Genomic DNA, 25,177 nt, shown 5'->3' with positions numbered 1-25,177 from the left:
AAGGCCCACAGGAAGCAAGAAGGGTCAATGGACCCAAAAAACAGTTGAAAGCAAAAGCACCACTGCTGAAGAAGTACGCATCAACAGAAGACCCACCAGCCACCTAGCAAAAAATGACTTGATTTTTAAAAGGTGAAAAGGATTCAGGGTGGCTTCAAAATCCATGAAAAAAACAGGCTATTGATGCTGGATAGGTCCCAAAAACGTCTCAGAATATTTGGGAGAATGGGCTTAGTGGGGAAGGAAGCCCTAGCCAGACAAGGTATCCCCCCAGCCGGGTGAAACAAGAAGAAAACATTATAGAGTCACCCCTGTGAAGAAGGACAAAACCTTATAGAGTCACCCATGTGAAGTGGATTTTTAATCCCCAAGGAAGACATAACAATTAGTCAGTTTTGATATCACTGCTATGGTAAATTGCAATTGACATGCCTTTATTGTGAAAATAGGGAAGAAGGAGTACAACCCGTCCAGAAAATGTGATAACATTATTTTAAAAAAGAGCCTCAGTGAAGCAGAATGATTTCCAAGAAGTGAGGGAGCCCCACGCAACAGTATGGCTAGAAAGGGGCCCTGTGGTTCTAGAGAAATCATATACAGTAACCAGGGTGACCCTCTAGGTTTTGGGCTCTGCCTGGGCAAGAGCACTCACAAAAAAGTCCCAAAGGAATACAGAAGGTTGCCCTAGGTGTCAAGAGACAGGGTAGAGTGAAAGTCTAAGAAATCTGCTTTTCAAACATTCTTATTCGGACTCTAAAAGGAGCAGTGAAGACTTATAAACCCAATTCCAAAAAGTTTTTAGACTTTAAAATCTGTATAAAACAAAATGCAATGATTTGAAAATCTCAAAACCCCATATTTTATTCACAATAGAAAACGTATGAAATTTTAAAACTGCGAAAATGCACAATTTTAAGAAAAAAAATAAGGTAATTTTTGGGTTGTATTAAAAGAAGAAGGCCCCCACACTCAAGCGTGAACTTTGAGAAAATTACATTTAATTTGTTCTCTGACATCCTCTGTCAGTTACCACTATTTGACAGTTATACCTCCAACGTTGGTGCATGGAGTTGTAGGAGCGACAAAGGGTCTACTCACGGGCTGGTGGGTGTTTTTGTTTACCCACGGTGAGGAGGTTTGTCCAAATCACAATAGGGCATAAGTCTATTATGCAGGTGCACTACGCTTTGAAAAGTCCGGCATGCTGCATTTTTGGTGCAGTTTTCAAAAGTGCACAAAAAAAGCACCTTCCATGGTAAGTCAATGGGAGCACATTGGTCTGAAAGGGCTCTTAGGCATGCATCCAAACCACAGAGCTACTGGAAAGGTAGGGATCGCCTGTTTTAACCCCATAATTGCACCACAACTGCATGCATTGCAAGCAGTTGTGGGGCGTTTGCAGTACTTTCTCATTCGCTTGAATAGGTAGCGTTTGGCAGGCTAAGACTGAGGAATGTGAATACCCCCCATCCCCGGTCACTGCAGCTTGGGGGGAAGGGGGGGGGGGGCGACACTAAACTCGACTCAACTGAACATTTCTAACATCCCATTCACAAGTCTAAATGAGATCTAGAGATCTTAGTTAATCTTACTGCCAACTATAAGCTGCTAATCAGGTGGAATAACTCAATTTATTTTTTCTGGGTTTTATGTCCTAGAAGAAATAACCCTTTCAACAGTAATTGTTTTTTAAATAAAGAATTGCTGGTTATCTCAAATCACACTGTGATTATGCTTTGTAGTCAGTTTAGAAACATAATCATGTGACAATGCAGAAACACAGCATCCGGTAGGAGTAAAAAACACATCTATACAAAACCGCTCAAAATGATCTACTGTTCCAAAACAGACTGTACCAATTAGTTTATAATTTTCCACAAAACATACTTGTTACTGCTTCTGTTAGGTAGGAGGCATAGCCTGAATTGTGTTAAAGAATGTAAAATCATGCTAAAAAAGAAAAAAAAATGGATAAACACTAATATGATTCATTCCTACCCTGCCCTGTTGCATAGAACAGTCCACGCAGCCAACCAGAACATTTCCATGTTGAATTCCAGGGATCACTTGTAGCCTCTCAAAATCACTTCCCAGAATCACCACATCACATCCAGATGCGTAAGCCTGTGGAGAAGATAAGTACATTTTATTTCACAAATTAAATTAAGCTATTTGTTTTTTAGTGAGTTGGCATACATGGCTCACAAGGTTAGTGTGTACAGCAAGATTCTGCCAAGCATGTGCAAAGCAGTTTTCCTAGAGCACCCTTTAACCAGGGTGCCCTGAGGCTTCTTCAGGGGGTGCCTTGCCAAAATGCCTAAAAATTGCCCAAAAATGCATATAATTCAGCAGGTGGATCAAGTCTACCTTTTAGTTACACAAAGCCACAGTTTATTGTGCACCATTTCAACCAAAAGTGGTAAACTTTTGATCAGGGTCATTTAGGTAGCTCCTGTTGTCATTGTGATTTATAAAAGGGTAAACGCAGTTGGTTGTCAATAAATGGCTTCAGCCAAACACGAACCATGAGAGAAACATTTTTGTGTTAGCATTCATTTTCTTCGAAAAATGACCAATGAAATCAAATTCTGCCAGGATATGTAAACTTATGAGCACAACTGTATCTCTTGCCCAAATCTTGAGCCAAATTAACCTATGGGCTGAGTTGATCAACCTTGTTGTACGAGCCACTATTCTCACTTCTCCTGCTGATGTGACTGCCATATAATAACTTCGATTTGGCAGTTTGGCAACTTCTATTTATAAGGTCTTTCAGGTGCATTTCCACTTTTTCACTATGTTTGACCAAAAATAGTGTAGCTGTACCTGGGATTATACAATGTGTTTAGTGGTATCAACATTAGGGATGATCGAACGGTTCAGGTCGACCCGAACATTGGGTGTTCGAAATTCGGCCGAATTCCGAACTTTTTGCGGTAAAAGTTCGGAATTCAGCCACCAGAACCGCCCAAAATGCAATGGGACAGGAACAGGGCTTTAAAAGCCCATGATTGGCCCAGAAACATCAGTAAAATGTGATTGGAGTGACTACGGGGTCCAGAGGCCAATCAGGAGTGAATACGCCCCCCAGTATATAACATAGCCCCGCCAAAACTCTAGCACTGTAATACAGAGGCTGTGGAAGACAGTGGAAGCATTTGTGTTTCTCCTGCTGCTTGTAAAGCTCCAGTGTCATTTTGCAATTATTAGTGTGAGGAAAGGGATATGCAGTGTAGTTAGGGTACTATATACCACTATAGTTAGATTCAAAAATCTAGTTTTTGTAGGGATAGCTTTAAGTGTCAGGGTGACGGTAGTGTATTTTAGGGTGACCTGACTCTGCCATGTCAGGGTGACCGTAGTGTAGTTTTAGGTGACCTGACTCTGCCATGTCAGGGTGACCATAGTGTGATTTAGGGCGAACTGACTGTGCCCTGTCAGGGTGACCATAGTGTAGTTTAGGGTGAACTGACTCTGCCATGTCAGGGTGACCCCACTATGCAAAATCTGGGTTAGGGGTATACATATACACACATATATATCAAAAACAACAATTTTTAAGAACTTTTTTTTGCCTGATTCATAGTCCCTGGGGCAAGACCCAGAACCCTAGGCACTTTTTAGGGGCATTTATTGGGTTTTAGGGCTTCAAAATTGTGTTTTTTGATTCCAGAAGTTCGGGTCCCATTGATTTCAATGGGGTTCTGGAATCCGAACCGCACTTTCAGGAAATTCGGCTGTTCTGGTCGAACCAAACTTTTCCAAAGTTCAATCATCCCTAATCAACATCCCAAGTATAAACAATATATAGGAGAAAAAAAGAAGTAAGGGACTTTTAAGATACCGAAAAGACCCATAAAGTGCATACAGTATAACAAAATGTTAGTTTGTGTTTTTTTTTGACAATGATAAAATAGTACATAAAGGCAGTCCCCGGGTTACAAACAAGATAGGTTCTGTAGGTTTGTTATTAAAGTGGAGTTCCAGCCACAAAACTAAAATTTGACATCCACTTGCTCTAAGTAACATGAAAATGTTAATAACGATTTTTTGCTTTACTTACCTTGTTTTTGAAAAAAATATACTTACCGTATATGCTCGAGTATAAGCCGAGTTTTTCAGCACATTTTTTTGTGCTGAAAACGTCCTCCTCGGCTTATACTCGAGTCAAGGAAAAAAAAAAAAAAATTCCCCGTCCGCTCCGACGGGCTTAAGCTTTAAAAATGGCGCCGCCCGTCGCATACATGTCACCGCGCACGCGCCGCCGCCGCTCGTGTAATTTCGGCTATTCCCGGCCTCTCCCGAGAGGCCGGGAATAGCCGAAAGTATACGCGCGGCGGCGGCGCGTGCGCAATGACGTGTCGGCGCCGGGCGGTACCATTTTTAAATGGAAGGCGCCTCTGGAACAGGTAAGTGAAACAGCTTCACTACCTGCCATTATGCAGGGCTGCGGGCACACTACAAGGGATGCAGTGCTGCGGGCATGGTCCACCTGTACCATGCCCACAGCACTGCATCTCCTGTAGTATGCCCACAACCCCGGATCCTCTTGTACCATGCCAGTACCCTGCATTCTCCTGCACCATGCCAGTACCCTGCATTCTCCTGTACCATGCCAGTACCCTGCATTCTCCTGTACCATGCCAGCACCCTGCATTCTCCTGTACCATGCCAGTACCCTGCATTCTCCTGCACCATGCCAGTACCCTGCATTCTCCTGCACCATGCCAGTCACCTGCATTCTCCTGTACCATGCCCGCCGCCCTGCATTCTCCTGCACCATGCCAGTACCCTGCATTCTCCTGCACCATGCCAGTACCCTGCATTCTCCTGCACCATGCCAGTCACCCTGCATTCTCCTGTACCATGCCCGCCGCCCTGCATTCTCCTGCACCATGCCAGTACCCTGCATTCTCCTGCACCATGCCAGTACCCTGCATTCTCCTGCACCATGCCAGTCACCCTGCATTCTCCTGTACCATTCCCGCCGCCCTGCATTCTCCTGCACCATGCCCGCCGCCCTGCATTCTCCTGCACCATGCCAGTCACCCTGCATCCTCCTGCACCATGCCAGTCACCCTGCATTCTCCTGCACCATGCCAGTCACCCTGCATTCTCCTGCACCATGCCAGTCACCCTGCATTCTCCTGCACCATGCCAGTACCCTGCATTCTCCTGCACCATGCCAGTCACCCTGCATTCTCCTGCACCATGCCAGTCACCCTGCATTCTCCTGTACCATGCCTGCCGCCCTGCATTCTCACCCTAGGCTTATACTCGAGTCAATGATTTTTCCCATCTTTTTGTGGTAAAAGTAGGGGCCTCGGCTTATACTCGGGTCGGCTTATACTCGAGTATATACGGTACCTTCCTTCCACTTCCTCCCTCTGCGGCCGCGGCTCACGCTGTGACTTCCTGCTTGCATTAACTCCTGGGAGCCGAACGTCATCGCTCCCAGGAGTCAATGCGCCTGGCACCGGCCCTGCTCGTCACTTCCAGGGCAGGGGTGTCATTCCCTGCTTAACAGCTTCTGGGCATGCCCAGAAGCTGTGCAGGGATGATGCGCCTGCACTGGAAGTGATGATCGGGGACGATGCAGGGCATTCTGGGACTCAGACGTCACCGAAGAGGACAACGAAGAGGACGCTCTGGCTTCAGCTGCCCACACCTGGAGATGGCAGCGCTGGAGAAAACATTTTCAATGTAAGTATTTCTTCTAAAAGGTAAGTGAACCCAGGGACAGTTCAGAGGCTATCATTGCTGAAATGCACTAGCCCTGACTGTCCTGGGGGTATTTTGATCTAAAAAAAAATTTTGAGGCCGGAACTCCGCTTTAAGTTGATTTTGTGTGTATGTTGGAACAGGTACATTTTTTAAGTGTAACTGCAGCCAAAAAAAAAAAACTTTTTATTTTTTTGAATAGCTTAGGGAAGGGTTAACGCCCCTGTAAGGTTTCTTTGGCGTTTGTGCACGTTTAGCAGATTTCACCTCACTTTGTGTCTATGTGACAATTGGATTTTGAAAATTCTGGGTTGTCATGAAAACAGGGATTGGTGATAAAGCTTCAGTGGAGACACCTTTTTCCTATGAGAACTCTTACAGGAGTGAATTTCCCTTCAAAATGGTAGATTTCCTCTCACTTCCTGTCTTCCTCCGTTTAAGTATGAGTCGTATGTAATTTGAATGTTTGTAACTCTGGGACTGCCTGTACTCGAGCCCAATACCACAAGATACACAAAGTAAAATACTACACCATATTTTAGATTAGAAAAAAAAAAAAAAGAGGTTAAGATCAAAAAGGAAGCTGAGAGGTGGAATTGCACATTAAAAACAAATGCATAATTCCGAGATGTATGGGCGGGCTGGATGTACTATTTCTACGAGATTAAAGACTGATGCTATTAGCTTTAATCATGATAACAATAATAAATCAGACTTTCTCTGATAGCCGACTCACTGACATTACTTGATAAAAATTGTTGGGACAATCTAAAGTACACCCTGATGTGGTACTTCAATGTACATTATACTGACACGCTTTAGGATTTTTTTTTTTGTTTCTCTCCTATTGTATTATTGTTCTATTGCATTTTTATTTTCTTGCTTTTCTTTTCTGCATGAGTGTCAATAATAATACATTTGTTTTCTTGAATAGAAGAACTGACAAGACTCCAAGAACATTTTATTGATTCGGTAAACTGATGCTTGTCAGACTTTACAGTGATAGCAATGTAGGAGCTTTGTTCTTTAAGAGAACCTATATGTCAACAATGTAATATCGGACATATTGTCACTTGATGTTACTTGGAATCCAGGTTTGTGAACTTGCTTTGTATAAAATTAAAAATTGCTTATACAAAATACTGTATCATCATGCTCGTATCCCCCACGCTGTCTATCTTTTATTCTACATAATGGAAAAATTGTCTTCTAAAGGCTCATTCATAGCATAATTGCAAGAATATTGAAGAGAGATGAACAAAAGACCATTGCTTTAAAAAGAGAAGAATCTGCAGCAACTTTTGTTAACGCATATCTATTTGTAAAATCATTATATTAATTTACACATTGTATTTCAATAGTTTCTAGCCCACTACTACTACAGTGGTTCCAAAGGCACATTTTTTTCTACAAATAAAAAGCACTGTTGCAAAGTGCAGTCTCGAATCTCCATTTCTGAAGTTACCCACTGGCCGTTTTCCCTCCTGCATGTGCCCCCATAGCAAGCCGTGTGCTATGTGGGCATACACGCGGGCACACCACAGGCCTGGCCTGTATGAGTCTATAGACACACACACAGCGCAGCTTGGCCACAGCCGGCCCTCACTCCTCACAGGATTTACTGATAGCCTACGGCTCCCGCTGCTGCCTGAATCATCTATGGCAGTGGTGTCCAAACTTTTTTCAAAAGGGGACCAGATTTTATGAAGTGAACATGCGTATTTACCGTATTTAATCGGCATATAACACACACTTTTTCCTCCTAAAAATGGAGGAAAAAGCAACAGTTTGTGTTATACGACGATATTAAAAAAAAAAAAAAAAGCCCAGGAAGCAGCGCCGAGAGGTAGAAGGAAGGACGAGCTGTCATCGGAAGTCCCGCCTCCTATGCTGAGATGTGTGACGTCTATCATAGGCGCCGGGACTTCTGATGACAGCGATAGCTCGTCCTCCCTTCTCCTCGTCCCGGCCCGCCCCATTCTACCTCTCTGAGCTGCTTTCTGGCCTTTTTTAAAATTGATTTGAAAAGTATCACTGGCGAGGCTGCATTTAAGGGCACTGCGCTGGCGAGACTGCATTTAAGGGCACTGCGCTGTCGAGACTGCATTTAAGGACACTGCAGCTGGCGAGGCTGCATTTAAGGACACTGCAGCTGGCGAGGCTGCATTTAAGGACACTGCAGCTGGCGAGGCTGCATTTAAGGACACTGCAGCTGGCGAGGCTGCATTTAGGGCACTGCGCTGGCGAGGCTGAATTTATAAAAAAAATGTTCTGAGTTCAAAGCTGTTTATTTTAAATTTCAGCTTTTTTCTTGAAATTGCTCTCCTAAAATTTAGGTGTGTGTTATACGCTGATAAATACGGTACTTTGTGAATATCCGCACACATTTACTTTCTTGAATTCTGCAACTTGAATTCAATATGCCCCATGTATAGGAACTGCTGTGCCACAGAATTCACAGAGCCTGCCTTCTGAACTACAGAGGTACTGAGAGGAGTTAAAGGAGGCAGAGTCAGCACAGTAGGAGTGTATTGCGACTATAAAACCTTCCACATATTTTCTTGAGATGAGAGGGAGGTGTTCTGCAGTCGTAATACACTCTTCCTGATGCAAGGGGACATCACTGCTGCAGTATAAATATTGTAAAGTAAATGAGTGTTGTCACCCCATGTGTGTTCTAATGACTGGTAAGTTGCAATAAACAATTTTTTTTTTTTTTTTTTGGGTGGAGTAGCTACACTTAAGGTAATCCCTTTTGTGCCACTTTAAACATAGTATTACTTCCAAGCAGAAAGATTTTAACAGAACATTGAGGAAAAATTCCTAATAAAAAACATCAACCCTTCTTAAAGCGGTAATAACACATAAAATAAAAAAAGTTATATATTGAAGCTTTCCAATCCTTAAATTTGATGGCGGCCACTTGTTTTTATTTTTTTTTTCCTTTATTTTCACCTGTTGATCCAGAAACTGTTTAGACTATCATCTCTGGATGGAGAAGCAACAGAGACACCACTGAACAGTAGCATTGTCAGTATAGGGATGGGATAGTGTTAGATTCACAGATTTGGATGGTCTTAATTAACAAATTAAAGCTGAACTTCAGCTAACATATTCGTTTAGGCAGTTGCAACAAAACTGTTTTTTCCCTTTTGGGATAAGGGCCCTTTCACCCACGCAGTCCGTCAGGCGGACTCCGTTTTTCTCAGCGGGGGATCGATCCACCGATGCCCCAGACGTCAACTGATGACGAAACATGTAGGGAGGGGCCAACGATGCGTGACGTGTGCACCAGCGAAGGGACGCCGCGGCCATCTATTTAGTTATCCAACTGTCTGACATCTGTTGAAACGCCTACTATTTTATTAATTCATGTAAGTTGCCTACTAATTTGCATTAAATGCCTATTTAAACGTACTGCACCATGAGGAGTGTCTTTTTATGTGTGCACTGAGGTTACAATAATCCGGCATCCAGTAAAGCGGTCGCAGGTCAGCTGAGGAGAATCTCATGTATATGCCATCTATCTATGGGATTTCCTGTGTATTTTGATCCTTGTGATGCCAGTCAATTGGATCTGGTAAGAGGCTTTGCTTGTTTTGGTGCTAGTGGTGGTCTCTTTACCCTCTAAAGTGAACAGGAATATTGGACACTCATTGCCTGAATATTTGTCTTTCCTTGGTGTATATTATTATAGTTTATCCAACATCAGTGCCTGAGCTTACAAAGGAGCTTCTGGTCAAACATTCCCATAGACGCACTCAAACTTTGTGGACAGCATTCCAGAGAGTTGAAGCTGTTATAGTTGCAAAGGGTGAGCCAACTCAATAATGAACCCTACAGACTAAGACTGGGATGCCATTAAAGTTCATGTGCGTGTAAAGGCAGGTGTCCCAATACTTTTGACAATATAGTGTATCTATTTAACCTTGCTACTATTATAGGTAGCAAAGAAGAGATTTTCCATCGGGAACTTTGATTAATAAGAGAGTATGAGGATGGAAAAAACTGCATTTTTAAACAAGCTATTAGATGTGCCACAAACATTTTTCTGCCACTTCTATCTTGGAATGTTGACTAAACAATTCCTTTGTGTGCATTTATATATACACCTCCAGCAGAGAAGACAGAACCAGTCAAATGCACTCCAGCAAGGATTTACCTGATTTTTCTGCTGCCCCTAGACAACTGCTGCTGGGAGAGAGAATTTGTGTGTAATTTTTCCTTTTTTATTTTATTTATTTTTTTTTTTTTATTTGATTGTGGCTCCTGTGATCAGCCAAATGTTTTAAAGCAGTGTGCCACATTAGTGTTTAAAATTGCCACGAATGAGACAAAACCATTTCAAATCCACTAAGATTTGATTCTAGTACAATTACTACCAAACCATACATGATCAAATTATAGGGCATGGTAATGATGGCACTAGATCAATATGTGGAAATTACTAAGTTATGAAAACCACCTGTGCACCCTGTTTCGATCAAAGCAGAAAATAAACCTATTAGTATTTCCAAGCTTTGAAAAGTACTGCTTGGACAAAGAAGGGAATACCCGAAAGCTTGTTCTGAAAATGTAATGTTAGTGCAAATAAAACAAAATAGCCATGAACAGTACTTTTGTTGCAACTGCACTAATAAAGGTTACGGTGACCCCAAGCAATCTTTAAGTCCCAGTTCACATTTGTGCGATGTGGGAACACTGCAAATATACAGCGCGTTCCCACATCGCATCCGAACCCCTGGCAGTTCACACTGCCATATGCGATACGCTGGGGGTGTCAATTAAAAGGGGAGTCCCGGGCAGCTGAGAAACTCCTGCAACATCGCTGGATAAAGGTGGGCACAGGTAATTCTATTAGGGGGACTGCTGAATGTAGAATGCATTTGGATAATAACACCTTCTGCATCTACAATCCTTTTGAGGCTAGGTATACACTAGTGCAATTGCAGACATTACATGTGATTCGCACCACATCACATTTGCACCAAAATGGTGCAGAACCCTTTTCTTGTCCAGACTCAAGCGATCCAATTCCACAGTTCACACTGTGTTCTGCAAATCGATTTAAGGGTGTCATTCATTTTCTATTGACACCCGCAGCAGTTTGCAGAGCGCAGTGTAAACTGCCTTTAAATCCGATGCGGGGCAGGAATCGCTGTGGTTCCTGCAACGTACCAGTGTGAACTCAGCCTTAAGATATAACTATAGGCGCATTTTTGTTTATTAACATTTTGAATAGAGGAGGTTTATAACCGCTGTCAAATTTTTTTTCTGCCTTCTGTGTCCCATTGCGAAGATTTCCCTTCACTTCCTGTCCCACAGCCAAACAGGAAGTGAGAGGAAATCCCTGCAAATAGGGATCCCCAAGAAATTCTAGGTTACCAGAACTAGTGTCCCCCATTAAAATAAGATTTCCCCTTTCTACTTTAGTGGGGACAACCCAAAAATGTTGTATTTTCTTTTACCATTATCATTGAAAGTGAAAGTAAATAGGACAAATAGAGAGGGTGAATCTCCTTAACGGTGGGTATAGACCACAAAACAAAACTAACAGGTGCTCTAATCCCTCTCCGCTCTATCTAAAACTAAATAAAAAAAGTGTACTTATACTTTAAGATCGTTGTAAACACTCACATATACCCAGCGAAGTGACTGGCCTCAGATGATAAGCAGAGATTAAACGAATCCTCCTAAATAACATTTACTGGTTTATCTGCAGTCTTCTCTTTTTTTTTTACATCCCTTCAAGAGTGCTTCATTTTTGATAAAATCCTTCTTCATCTATTAGGAGCACAGAGGAGGAGGCGGGGTGCTGCAGTTAGAGCTCTTGTACAGTGTGGGAGAGCTGATTGGAGGAAAAGGACACGCCTCCTTCACATACGGCACAGGAACAAACGAATGACGCAGAGCTGTGTTGTAAACAGACAAGCTGTTCCCTCCCCATCACCATTTTATCTTTGATGGGATGACACTCAAAGCTTTTGGAGAGAGAAGTAAACACTAGAGATAAAATGGCCTTTCATGACTAATCTGACCTCAAATGATCTGAGGTTTACAACCTCTTTAAGGACTTCAATGAAGCTGCTCAGCAAATGCTTTGATGAAGAATGTTCTTCAAAATAGTGTTTATCAGCCAAAATTATCACTGTAGTGGGTTTTAATCAATCAAAAAAAAAAAAAAGGTTTGAGTCCTAAGACACACCCATGGAAGCAGTTGTAACTTCCACACCTTTTGGGTTACACACTATGAGGGCCCCTTTAAAGGACAAGTTCACATTTGGGAACAAGTTACTAGCTCCACCCATTTCTAAGGTGGAACATAAAATGCTCCCACTGCTGCAGCCCGTTCTCCCTATGACGGCAGTACAGGAAGAAGTTCCCCATACTTGCTGTCACTTTTTTAAAACAGCGCAGCTGTGCGAGGCTCCGCCCACATGACCACCTCATTTATACATAGAGCTCTGGCATCCTTTACAGCTGTCAGCTTGTAGTTTTCAATGAACAACCACTGTGGTAGTTCATTGATTCTTCCTGTCAGAATGTATTGGCTTTCAGACGAGAAAGCAGATACACTGACAGGTCTGCAGGAGACCTGCATGGCATAAGCGATCTGCTGATCACCGGTGCAATGCTTTACAGGCTCCTGCAACAAAAAAAAAATAAGAAATGCACATTTTTTTTTTAACTACACAAAAATGTGCATTTAATATTTTTTAAAAAGTGAACTTATCCTATAAAATTCCTAAATAAAAAAAAACTAGAGCAAATCAATCAAAAAACTTGACCGATAATTACACAAAAATTAACTCCATTGATCCTTACACTTCTCGAAGCAGTTACATTGCAATAGGTTTGCTATGTGGTGACTTTGACTTGGTATTTTGTGAATGACATCCTAATGATTCCTATTAGCCCTACAGTTTAATGCGATACCACACGCTGAGTATACTAAAAATAGGTCATGAAATTTACTAGTGTAGGCAGTATTTAGGACCACATGAACACGTACAGCTCATGCAGCCCCCATTCAAGATAACAGGTCACGGTTTACATAACTGCCTGCAGCAGCAATGCACAGATTCTAGTTTGTGAACACCTTTATGCTTCAAATTTTCTGCATGAATATCTGTAGAAAATGTTATCCATTAAAACTGCTCAATGTTTATTTCTAGCAACAGCATTGAGAAGTAAAATCTTTGGATGGATAATAGTTCACTAATTGTAATTTGATAAAAAAAAAGAAAAGATTAAAATCAGTGAAAACAACTGGCACGAAGTCCAGAGCTTGTTTCTGTAATTGTGCTAAACAGAGGAAAGTCACGCAGATGAACAGGTATTTTCTGACAATAGTCTTCTGTCAGTTCATATTGTATACAGTACACAAAAGTCTCAAGCAGGACCTGGACTTCCTGTTCCAGCACAGTCAGACCTTTAATGAGTCAGTGTACCAGGTAAAGCCATACAAAACCTCTGTGTGGAACAAACTGCCTCTACACTTCTCCATGCTATTTTAAGCCTGTCAAAATATTTTAGGTTTGTTGTGGGTATAACAATTTTAGGAATGGAAAAAAAAAAAAAAAAAAAAAAAAACTCTTCTGAAAAGGACAATTTGTTAAAGAATGCTACACAAAAGGATAATTGACATGTTAGAAAGGGGTATTCAGTTAGAAATCCTTAAATAGACAGAAAACATTTCTATTTAAAGTGGCAATAAGTCATGGTCAAAGAACAGCGTTAAGAAAATGAGTGTTCAGAAAATCACTTTACAATATGGAAAACACAAATTTATGACTTTAGCCCACCCAAGCAGGGCTGGGACAAGGAGTGGGCAGAAGGGAAAGTTGCCCTAGGCACAATGGTTTATTGCAGGGATGGGAGCGCCCTGTGCTAGTAGCTTCTGTTCACTGCTAAGCCCAAGTCTAAAGGAAAAGGGGGGGGGGGTGTGGACGACGACACTCTGGCATCGTTGCCCTAGGTGCTGGATGACCTTTTCCTAGCACTGCCCCCAATTAAGAATTGCGGCCAATTCATCAGGGACCAGCTGGATTTCACTTTGCGTTTGGCCACCCTTGTTTGACAGCTCCTCGCTTTTCAGGGACATTTTCCAACACTTTCCTCGATCAATGGCTGCAGACGCTGATCAGTGTGTTCTGAAAGCAGCTTGTGCCCCTAATGGAATAAAATGTCCAACTAGGGTAGATTCCTCAATCCAGCTCGCTGGCTGATAAAAAAACCAAGTGTATGGCCAGCTTTACACTGTGGTTATTCATTTAGTAGCATTTAGCCTAACACCACACATTGGCTAGCCCACAGAAGAAACACACATCTTGAGGAGTATTTCCTTTGCTGACTGATCTTCAGCTGTACCCTGTGTCCTGATTGTTCCTGTATGCCTCCCCCGTTGCTGACCTGGCGTGTTCTGGATTTGACCTTAGATTCCGCTTCTGCCTTTCTGTTAACCTTAACCTGGCTCCGTTCCCGACTTTGGCTCTGCACATGACTTGGTACCTCGCTGCCCGCTTGTTGATGACCCTGGCTATTCCTGAGATTCTCTTCCTGCCTCTGATCCTGGCTCTCAGAGCTACTCGAGTGCTTGCCTGGCTGTCTGCTGCACCAGCCCCATACATTGCTATTTGTTCCAGCTTCCGAAATCCTGACAAGCTGCCTATACAGAACCATCAGCATAGGCGGAGTGCCCCTTTAGTCTGGACCAGTCCTCGGAACATAACTGCTGTTCCTGCTTCTCTGATTCCACAGCCGCCTCAGAGACGCATTCCCTGCTGCAGGTTCTGCAATCAACACCCACAGGCACTCGTGTCACTCCTGTCCCTTGGCACCCTCTGTCTCATCTTCAGTGGGGCCTGGGTGGGAGATAGAGTGGCCGACCTTGTCAATTCAGTCTCTTTTCATGTACGTGACAGTAATCCTCTTGTTATGATGCACATCAAAGCAGGTAGCGACACAGCACCAAACAACTGTGTGTTCCACTCGAGAAATTCCAGATAGCAGCGGGTGACATCACGGAACGTGGCTCCTCCTACCTGTACACGTTACATCCTACGGGACTTTATCAGCAGGGTGGAGCCACGGCATCAGCCAGTCTTTAATATAGAGCATAGGCTGCCATAGGAACAAGATGACTCGTACCCACTGCACAGCCATACTGAGCACACTGCGGCCTTCCATAAAAACAAATAAGAAAAAAAAAATGCTATCACTGCGCTTAATACGAACGTGGACATTTGGACCAAAAAAGGCCTCATAGCTTGTATCCATCTCAGAGGGCAGAATCTACCGCAAAGCATCCTGGGAGAGGATATAAGTCTGAGGGGAGAACATGACGCAGTGTCTTTGGCGGGAAGCAGAGTCCCAGGAGGAGGGTGACGGCTGCCTCTCCTCCTGTCAGCGCAAGTGAGAGTGTCCTGGGCAATTGGCCTAGAGGACAAAGGTTGAGCTGGGCTGCAGAAAGGGATCCAGAGTGCTGTGGACTTCGTGGAGCTGCTGGGCAGAAGTTTCAAGGAAAACAGTATCCTGAGTACTTGGGACTGCCCAGGGGTCTGCCTTGGAGAGGGGACCACTCCAGAAGGTCCAGAGAATACAGGAGCCAGCTAACCTGAGGAGAAGGATTAGAGAAAGGGGGTGCCAGTGTGAAGCCCTGAAGATAATAGAGAGAAAGGGGGTGCAAGTGTGGGCCCTGAAGTGTTGTGGGTGGTGGCTGGCTGTCTGGCAGGCACCCTGTGGCGGGTGGCTGGCTGGCTGCTACGGGGCCTGTGGGTGGCTGGCTGGCATGGGGCCTGTGGGTGGCTGGCTGGCTGCTACGGGGCCTGTGGGTGGCTGGCTGCTACAGGGCCTGTGGGTGGCTGGCTGGCTGCTACGGGGCCTGTGGGTGGCTGGCTGGCTGGCTCGCTGGTACAGGGCCTGTGGCTGGCTGGCTGGTACAGGGCCTGTGGCTGGCTGGCTGGCTGGTACAGGGCCTGTGGCTGGCTGGCTGGCTCGCTGGTACAGGGCCTGTGGCTGGCTGGCTGGCTCGCTGGTACAGGGCCTGTGGCTGGCTGGCTGGCTCGCTGGTACAGGGCCTGTGGCTGGCTGGCTGGCTCGCTGGTACAGGGCCTGTGGCTGGCTGGCTGGCTCGCTGGTACAGGGCCTGTGGCTGGCTGGCTGGCTCGCTGGTACAGGGCCTGTGGCTGGCTGGCTGGCTCGCTGGTACAGGGCCTGTGGCTGGCTGGCTCGCTGGTTACAGGGCCTGTGGCTGGCTCGCTGGTACAGGGCCTGTGGCTGGCTGGCTCGCTGGTACAGGGCCTGTGGCTGGCTGGCTCGCTGGTACAGGGCCTGTGGCTGGCTGGCTCGCTGGTACAGGGCCTGTGGCTGGCTGGCTCGCTGGTACAGGGCCTGTGGCTGGCTGGCTCGCTGGCACCGGGGCTGCTGTGGGTGGGTGTATGGCTGTGATACACTCCCGCAAGACTAGTCCCGACTCCAGACGAGGCTGTCCAAGGCGAGGGAGGCGGCCTAAGAAGGCAGAATGACGTCACAAAAATATCGGCAATATCGGCCAGTCCCGGGGCCGATACTAATATATCGGGGAAAATGCATATCGGCCCTCGATATTTCGGCCTTGCCGATAATCAGTCTATACCTAATTAAAAACACCCTCAAACAGCAGCCTGCAAAACTTTGCTGCCAAAAGAGGCATCTGCAGATGCCTGCACATCCACCTTGTAAAACTTTGTGAAAGTGTAAACAGACGACCAGGTAGTTGCCTTGCAAACCTGAATGACAGATGCCCGATGGTGAAAAGTCCAGGAAGCAGTAAGCGTCGAGTAGAATTAGTCTTAACAGGGAAAGGTGGAACCTGACCCTTAATTGAATAAGCCTGCACCACTGTCTGTCTGATCCAGTTGGAAATAGTCGCAGCAGACACAGGCAGCCCTTTCTTTGGGCCATTCTTGAGTACAAAGAGCGAATCTGACTTTCGAAAAAAGACTCAGTAGTCATCAAGTACACCCTGATTGCCCAAACCACATCCAAGGTATGTGGTGCAATTTCCTTAGGATGTTTGGGCTTAGGACACAAAGAGGGTAACACAATGCCCTCATTTAAGTGAAAACACCTTCGGAAGGAAGGACAGATCTCGGCGAAGCACCACTTTATCCCTGTGAACCACCAGATAGGGAGAATGAAAGGACAACGTCGCCAGTTCCGACACCCTGCGTGCAGAAGTAATAGCCACCAAGAAGGCCACCTTCTGGGATAAGGCAAGCAGGGGAATCTCAGGGGAACTGACACCTGGCTTTAAACAACCAAGCCGTCTAAGCCAGCAACTGTAAAGCAGGATGGAAGATTGGCCCTTGAGACAGTAAATCTTCCCCGAGATGAAGTCTCCAAGGAGCATCTGCAACTAGCCTGACCAGGTCGGCGTACCAAGCTCAGCGAGGCCAGTCCAGAGCCACAAGAATGACCAGAACCCCTTCTGCCTCGAACCTGCGAAGAAGTCTTGGCAGCAACTTGAGAGGAGGAAAGGCATACATCAGCTGATACTGAACCCACAAGGCCACCAGCGCGTCTGCGGCGTCTGCCAGAGGGTCCCGGGAGCAGGCCACAAACCTCTGTACTTTTCCGTTGATTCAAGACGCCAACATATATACGTCTGGAGTGCCCCAATGAAGACACAACTGCTGGAACACCTCCGGATGGAGAGAGACCATTCCCCTGCATCCAAGGCCTGGCGACTGAGGTATACCACCTGCCAATTTTCCACTCCTGTAATGTGAATGGGGGAGAGAGCTGGAACAAACTTAGATCAAAATGATAAGGTTAGCATAAAACCCTTTTAGAACCAAGGAATGAAATTCCAGAGAGAATGTTTTCAACATAGGCAGAGGAAAATATTGTGTGTTTAAAAGTGGTAGTAAACCACAGTTTTTTCTTTTTGCAACCTGCAAGATAATGCCGTATTGTGCTAGTATGCATCGCATATTAGCACATTATGTGCAACTTACCTTCAAATGAAGCCTTCCAGCGGCGCACTGTCACCACTGACAAGGCTTCTGACAAGGGAGCCGCCATTTACGGCACAGGATTCTGCAGGAATATTTATTTCATGAACATACAACACTGTAGCACAGACAGACATTCAGACCTACAGCAGGTAGGTACACTTCTGTATTTTTCTGTACTTTGGTTCTGTTCTGTGCAAATACTGTATGTAATAAAAAGGCATTATTATGGGAGTCGTTCTGAGGCAGGGAAAGTTGCTGGCAACCCCTGCTATTCTATTATTCCAGAACAAACCATATTATACCTGTGGCAGTGGAAGAAGAATGCGTTCTATTAAGAATATTAGATTCTCCTTTAAAAAGACAGCTTTAAATCAATCTGAATAGCATTTGTTCTAGCCTCACACCTCAGGTTACTTTGAAATAATTTCATTAGTGCAATTATACAAAGCAAATGTCAAATAGCAATCCTGGAAGCTGCTCAACGCCTGTGAGGTAAAGTAGGGAACCATTTCACGCAAGAAAAAATGCGATTTACAAAAGAGAAATTACCAACAGGAAGGTAAAAATGTCAATGCTAGGCAGCAGATGTTCTATTTAAACATATACAAATCAGGTTTCAATGTAACCTTTATGTAATAAAAGTATTTCTTAGGTTTCCCACTCTAATGTTTTTATACAAAGACTTAAGGAAGTAGTAAAACATAACCTGCTAATAAATCATACTTCAATCAATTTCAGCTTTGGATGTTGCCAGTTTTCAGATTTTTCAACGGATATTAGAAGGGGTAGGTTTCTTCCCTACAACATGCAAAGCTAGAATTTTGTAAATTTTTAGCTACGGTACATCGTGAAAACTGAAGATTCTTCAACCTTTACATTCAGAAGTACTAATATTCCAGCATACAAGATTTCTTCAGTTGAGAACCTCTGGGGGATTGAAAAATGGAAAAAGATCTAGGAGTCTTAGTGGAAGATAGACTTTGCAATAGCATGCAATGTCAAGCTGCAGCTGCCAAAGCCAGCAGAATATTAGCATGCATAAGAAAGGGGATGTATTCCAGAGATAAAACTATAACCCTACCACTTTATAAAACACTGGTCCGACCACATCTGGAGTATTCTGTCCAGTTCTGGTCGCCAGTCCTCAGAAGGGATGTGTTGGAATTGGAGTCCAAAGGAGAGCAACTAAACTGATTAGGGGATTGGAGGACCTTAATTATGAAGACAGCTTACAAACGCTTGATTTATTCTCCCTGGAGACGCCTGAGAGGGGACATAATAGTGATTTACAAATACCTCAATGGTGATCTCTGCTGCGCAGGGGGTTCTTCACAGCAAGGGCTACAAGATTGTGGAACTCTCTCTCTACCACAAATGGTAGTAACTGCAGGGAGTATGGCTACTTTTAAAAGACTCTTAGACGTACATCTCAAGGATCAAAACATTCAGGGGTATATGAAATGATTACATCCACACACACTTACACAGGTTGAACTGGATGGACTATCGTCTTTATTCAACTTCAACTACTATGTATGAATAGACAACCAGGTAGCCGCCTTGCAAGCCTGAACCACAGATGCCTGATGGCAAAAGGTCCAGGAAGAACTAAGCGCTCGAGAAGAATGCGCATTAAAAGGGAAAGGTGGAACCTGACCCTTAATTAAAAAAGCCTGCACAACTGCCTGTCTGATCCATCTGGAAATAGTCGCAGCAGACGCAGATAGCCCTTTCTTTCAAATCCGTGAGTACAAAGAAGGAATCTGACTTCCGAAAAGATTCAGTTGTCGCCAAGTACACCCTGATTTCCCAAACCACATCCAAAGTATGTAATGCAAAATTCCTTGGGATGTTGAGGCTTAGGACACAAGGAGGGTAACACAATGTCCTCATTTAAGTGGAAACGGACGGATCCGTACTAAGCACCACTTCATCCCTGTGAACCACCAGATAGGGAGAACGAAAGGACAACGTCGCCAGTTCCTACACCCTGCACGCAGAAGTAATATCCACCAAGAAGGCCACGTTCTGGGATAAGGTAAGCAGGGGAATTTCCCAAATATTTTCAAAGGGAGGTTTCTGGAGAACCGACAGCACCAAATTAAGGTCCCAAGGTGGCAATGGCGGTCGAACCAGCGGTGCCAAGTGTCCCACCCCCTGAATAAAGTTACGCACCAGGGAATGGGTGGCTAATGGCCTTTGGAAGAAAATTGCCAAGGCCGAAACCTGACCCTTGATAGTATTCAAGGTCAATTTTTGATCAACTCACCGTTGAAGGAAAGCCAAGATCCGAGCCACTGAGTAAGAGCGAGGGGAAACCCCAAGAGACTCACACCATGCAATATACGACTTCCACGTACGATGATAGATCTTTCTAGAAGTCGCTTTTCTCGCTTTAACCACTTGCCGACCGCCGCAAGTACATATACTGCGGCGGTCAGCCCCGGCCAGGCAAAGTGACGTATATATACGTCACTAGCCTGTCACCGGCTTGTGAGCCAATAGCGGGCAAGCGCGCGCCCACTGAGGTGCGCGCCCGCCCCGGCTCGTTCCCTAAAAAGTCAGTGCGTGTGACCGGCGGACCCGATGTCCGCCAGTCACTCGCGATCATTCGCCGGGAAGGGAGAAAGGCAGGGGGCTAGTGTAAACAAGCCGCCTGTCATTTTTCCCTGTGTAAAAATGGAGATAAGACGGTTCTACTATGTAGGACCGTTGATTTCTGTTTTTACACTAGTAGCCATGTCCCATCACAGTTAGAAGCATGCCCCTAGGACACACTTAACCCCTCCCTCTCCAATACAGTTAACCCCTTCCCTGCCAGTGTCATTTTTACAGTAACAGTGCATATGTATAGCACGGATTACTGCAGTAATGTCACTGGTACCCCCAAAAGTGTCAAAAATGTCAGTCAAGGGTCCGATCTGTCCGCCGCAATGACGCAGTGCCGCAAAAAAAAAAAAAAAGAGAAGAGAAAACTGAGCCAGAAGCGATAATACAGAGGAATATTGAGAGCGATAACCTGCAGAGCCCGCAGAGTGTTGCCACCGATGTCCTGCTGCATATGGAAAGGAAGTGCTGCTGAAGTAGGCTGAACTTAAAGACTTTCAGACTTAGGGAAAATGGCTACCCCATAGGATTGTATTGGAGGCTTCACGAAAATGGCCGCCGAACATGCGGTCGGACCGATCGTTCTACACCCACAAAAATGGCGGCGGATGGCGCCAAAACAGCATGCAGTATCCCCCACAGAGAGGCTTACCATGCCTGACAAATCAAAGATGGCGGACCGCGCGAGTTCACTCCGCTGCGGTCGCCACACAACGTCTGCACCCCCAACAATGCCCTGAAGTGACACAGGGAAGGGGACCCCCACACATACAGAAAACTGCACAAGCGATCCCCGCAGGGACCACATCAGGTAATCACACAGGCGCAGACTGCCACCCCAGACAGAGGCCCCACACAGAAGTACTTACCTGTACCAGATGGCGTGGGAAGCCTCTATGCATGGAAAACCGCTGTCCTCACCTGACAGGGAGTGCCGTGAGCCAGGGACATGACACTGCAGCACCGCAGATTTGTCCTGTGAGGGAGCCACCTCACGGCTGCATCCCTGCAGCGAACAGGGATGGGTCGTTCGTAGTGCCAGGGCGAACCATAGCTGAACGCTCGATGGCGGGCTGGGGGTCCATCTGACCCTTCTGCCCTGGAGAACCAGGGCGGTCAGTCCGAATCCCAGCACCGCACGGTCCATCTTCATCCGAAGAGAAGACACTAGAAGCTGACAAAATAAACAGCTAGTAAAGTAAGAAAAAACTGACATTTTCAAAGAAAATCAAATAAAAGGTTAGGAAGGCTGAGACTGAAGCCCCAGCACAGGGAAGCCTGACTACTCCTGACGCTAGGCAGATTAAAACTGAGTTGGGAGTGGTGATGCAGGGGGGTATTGACCAGATGGGACAGCCCCCATGGGTGTGTATATGCTAATGTCTTTTGTCTTTGGACTAAGTCTATATGCCTAGCTACTCCTGTGGATGGGAAGTCAATACCCAACAGTGAGGACTTAGGGGAGGCAGCGACTGTCGGAGGACGCAAGAGAAATATATTTTTCCCGAACAATACATTTATTATCTGTCTTGTTACTTGTAATATGCAGACCCCAAAACAATCTTACTTTTTTATCCAAAGCTCTCTGTGCCTTTTAGTCCTGCATCTAGCTACAATCTATTTTGCTTTTCGAATAAATAAATCTGTCTAGGTTATTTTGGGCAGAGCAATGTTTTTTTCTTGTGGAGGGTTTAGTAACTTATGATTTTAGGAGTATGATCATTTGATTGTTAGTAATGTTTATCAGTTCATGAAATATTGCCCTCCAGCTATAGTGAATTGATGTTGTTGCTAAAATATGTCCTTCCCTCAAATCAGAAAGTTGTGAATTAGGAATGTGTAATTTGCAGCCATGCAGTAAAAAAACAAAAAAAAAAACAAAATGCGAATTAGATAAACTGGTAGACATCCTTAGATTTATTGTAATACTTAGTGCTGGAGAAAAAAATTTAAGCGGAAGTCTGGTATATATTTTTTTTTTTTTTTTTGGTTAGCCCCCCCCCCCCCCCCAGGTGGGTTATGCCATAATGTACTAGTATGTACATTTATGTTTTGCAGTTTATACAGTCGATCTATGACCTGTGTGTCTATGATGGGCTAAATGAGAGAAATCAGCAGATTCCCTCATCCAAGCTGTTTAGCATCATCTGTCCTGCCAGCTTTTGTATTCCAATAGCTGCTGTTCCCACCTGTCTGAATATCTGAATGGTGACTGCATCTGATTAGCTGCAGTAACTGTTCAGGCAACAATTTCCTACCTGGCTCCTTTGATTGTCAGATCAGTTTGTCTACCCTGTTGGCAGCAACAAGACCAAGCATGGCTTGAATTTCAGCAAATTCAGGAGGAATATGATAAAATACAAGCTGTGTATGGCCAGTAAAAGAAAGAGCTGACTTTTCTCACTTTGTTTTTGGCAGCTAGTCAATGAAACCATGTACAGTGCTGGATACTACGAAACAAGGAAAGTGAAAGTAACATTATACTACCTAGCTGCAAATGTAGTTGACATCTCTGTGCAGAATCTCCCAGAGATATAACACTAACTCAAGTCAGCAAACAGGTAGGAGTTGTTACAAAGTGTATAAATATTAGAAAACAAAAACAAAAAAAAAAAAACAAAAAACTTTAAACCCTTTTTTACATTTAATTTGTTAGAGTACATTTAAAAGTGGTATTAAATCCCCAAAAAATAATATTATTGCAGCTTACCAATTCTTGGATGTGCTGACTGATTCATTTTTTTAAGCCTCCCCCCCACACCTGTTTTCACCTGGTAATCTGGCCAGTAACAAATCTCCTGTATTCGAGTGCCCCCACTCCGGATGAAGGAGCACAGGGGGCACCTTTGAATAGCAGCATTGTCAGTCTGGGGGGAGGAAAGGGTTAAATGTACTAGCAGATTTAAAATACACTAACTGAAGTCAAACTCTAGCTAAAGCTGGCCATACAAGACTCAGTTTTGGGACAGATTCCCCCATCCATACAATCAAGGTGAATGGGGGAATCCTCCCCACTATGTCATAGTATTCTGACAGCCGAGAAGTCAGCTGGACTCCACTAACGATGGAGGATTGTTTTTGGGCCTTATGATTAACATGGGGCTTACAATTAAAAAAAAAAAAAAAAAAGAGAGAGTTACATGCATATTGGTCTACCAACCCCATCCACCACATGCCAATTCTTTCAGCTGTCATGTCTAGGTCCTGCTATGACATGATAATGCGCTTCCTGCATTTCAGCGATAACTCGCAGTACCCTCCATGAGATCATCCCTACTTTGATAAACTATATAAAGTTTGCCCCCTAATTGATTTTTTTCTTTATTTTTTTTTATAAGAGATTTGCCGATCTTTATGTCCCTGACCAGAATATCTCTGTGGATGAATCCCTGGTCCATTTCAAAGTTCGGCTGGCATTCAAGCAGTAAATTCCCAGTAAGAGCGCCAGGTACGGATTGAAGCTCAACAAGCTCTGTAAAAGCACCACTAGATACGTGCATGCCTTCCGTGTGTACGAAGGCAGAGACTCCAAGCTACAGCCCCAACGTACATGGAAATGAGCAGGAAAAATTGTCTGGGACCTAGCATTCCTACTGTTCTAAAAGGGGTATCACATTTACATGGACAATTATTATGCGAGTTTGCCCCTTTTTAGCCATCTATATCTCAAGAAAACTTTGGCCTGTGGAACAGCAACAAAAAAACAGGAAGGGCTTTGAAGGGTAATGGTGTTTTCATATATTCTTCTCTATATTTTATGCAACTATGCTTGATTCATAGTTATAACATCTTGTTTGTTCAGATATGTCTGACTCTGCAGAAATAGTTTCACATGAGAACATCTTGATTGGTAAGTTTGGAATGGTAATATTCTAACTTGTGTAGTTTGTCAAAACGTGTCATGTGACCGTGGGTCATACTGAAACCAAACCCTTTATTAAGAAATCACTCTCTCGGTTGTTCAAATTGTATATATGCTCGGGACATTTCCTAAAATAAACGAACATGCTTTGACTCTACTTCGTTGTCAGAAGTCTCTGTGTTCCCGATGCCTCGTAGGGAGTTCCCCAGCCGCCCGGTTCTGAAAGTCCCCAACAGGCTTCCCACAGCATCTAGTTACCACAAGGCTAAGAAGGGAGGAACGAGGAAGTGTTGGCCATGAAGTGGAGGGATAGCAAAGATGTGTACTATATGTCCATCATCCACAATGACACCTCGGAGCTTCGCAGAAGACGCGGCCCTGTTCAAAAGCCTAGGTGTATCCATGACTACAATGAGTTCATGACTATGCCTCTGCCCGCCATCTGCATTGTTTATCCACCACGTTTCTGTCTTTCACGTGAACTGACCCTATACGGTTTATCGACTATGCCTTTGCCTACCGTGTATTTCTGACTTTTACCTACATGGACCTCGCCCGGGTAAATCGACAATGATTTTTGCCTGCCACTTGGATTGATCTTTCACCCTGCTACTGTAGTAGTGGGAGTCAAGATAACACAGGGGTCTCACATATGGGAGGGGCTTCAGAATAGTGTTCCGAGTTGAGAAAAACAGTTTTGTAATGCCCAGAACAGGATCTGGAATCCAGAGGCTTCAAAGTGATTTGGGTGGAAGAAGTCTCTACCCCCTGTCCCCAGTCTTTCCTGACCGAGGTCCTAAGCTTGATGGTCCTGCCTGCTGGCCAGACATATACTTTGGCTGTGCTGACAATATCTCTTCCTGCAGTGAACCAGGACTTTTTATGGACTACCTGCCTGTTCCAATACTTTGGCTGTACTGACCATATCTCTGCCTGCTGTCTATACTAACTATGGACACTATTCATGACTGCTGCATGGACAATCCTT

The 25,177-nt window shown here is 44.5% G+C and overlaps 1 protein-coding gene across 4 annotated transcripts in view; it reads right to left on the bottom strand.

The window, feature by feature from the left end:
* Positions 1 to 25,177, bottom strand: part of DMXL1 (Dmx like 1) — a 328,770-nt gene that overhangs the window by 284,975 nt on the left and 18,618 nt on the right. For all 4 annotated transcript variants that reach the window (XM_082251711.1, XM_082251708.1, XM_082251710.1 and 1 more), the window contains exon 2: positions 1,999 to 2,124. In XM_082251711.1, the coding sequence (XP_082107837.1) occupies positions 1,999 to 2,124 (126 nt within the window). The remainder of the gene's footprint in view (positions 1 to 1,998; positions 2,125 to 25,177) is intronic.

This window comes from Pelophylax lessonae (assembly GCF_965119305.1).
Source record: "Pelophylax lessonae genome assembly, chromosome: 1".
NCBI classification, from domain to species: domain Eukaryota; kingdom Metazoa; phylum Chordata; class Amphibia; order Anura; family Ranidae; genus Pelophylax; species Pelophylax lessonae.
The sequence above is the reverse complement of the archived record's forward strand: the minus strand, read 5'-3'. Positions and strand labels throughout refer to the sequence as shown.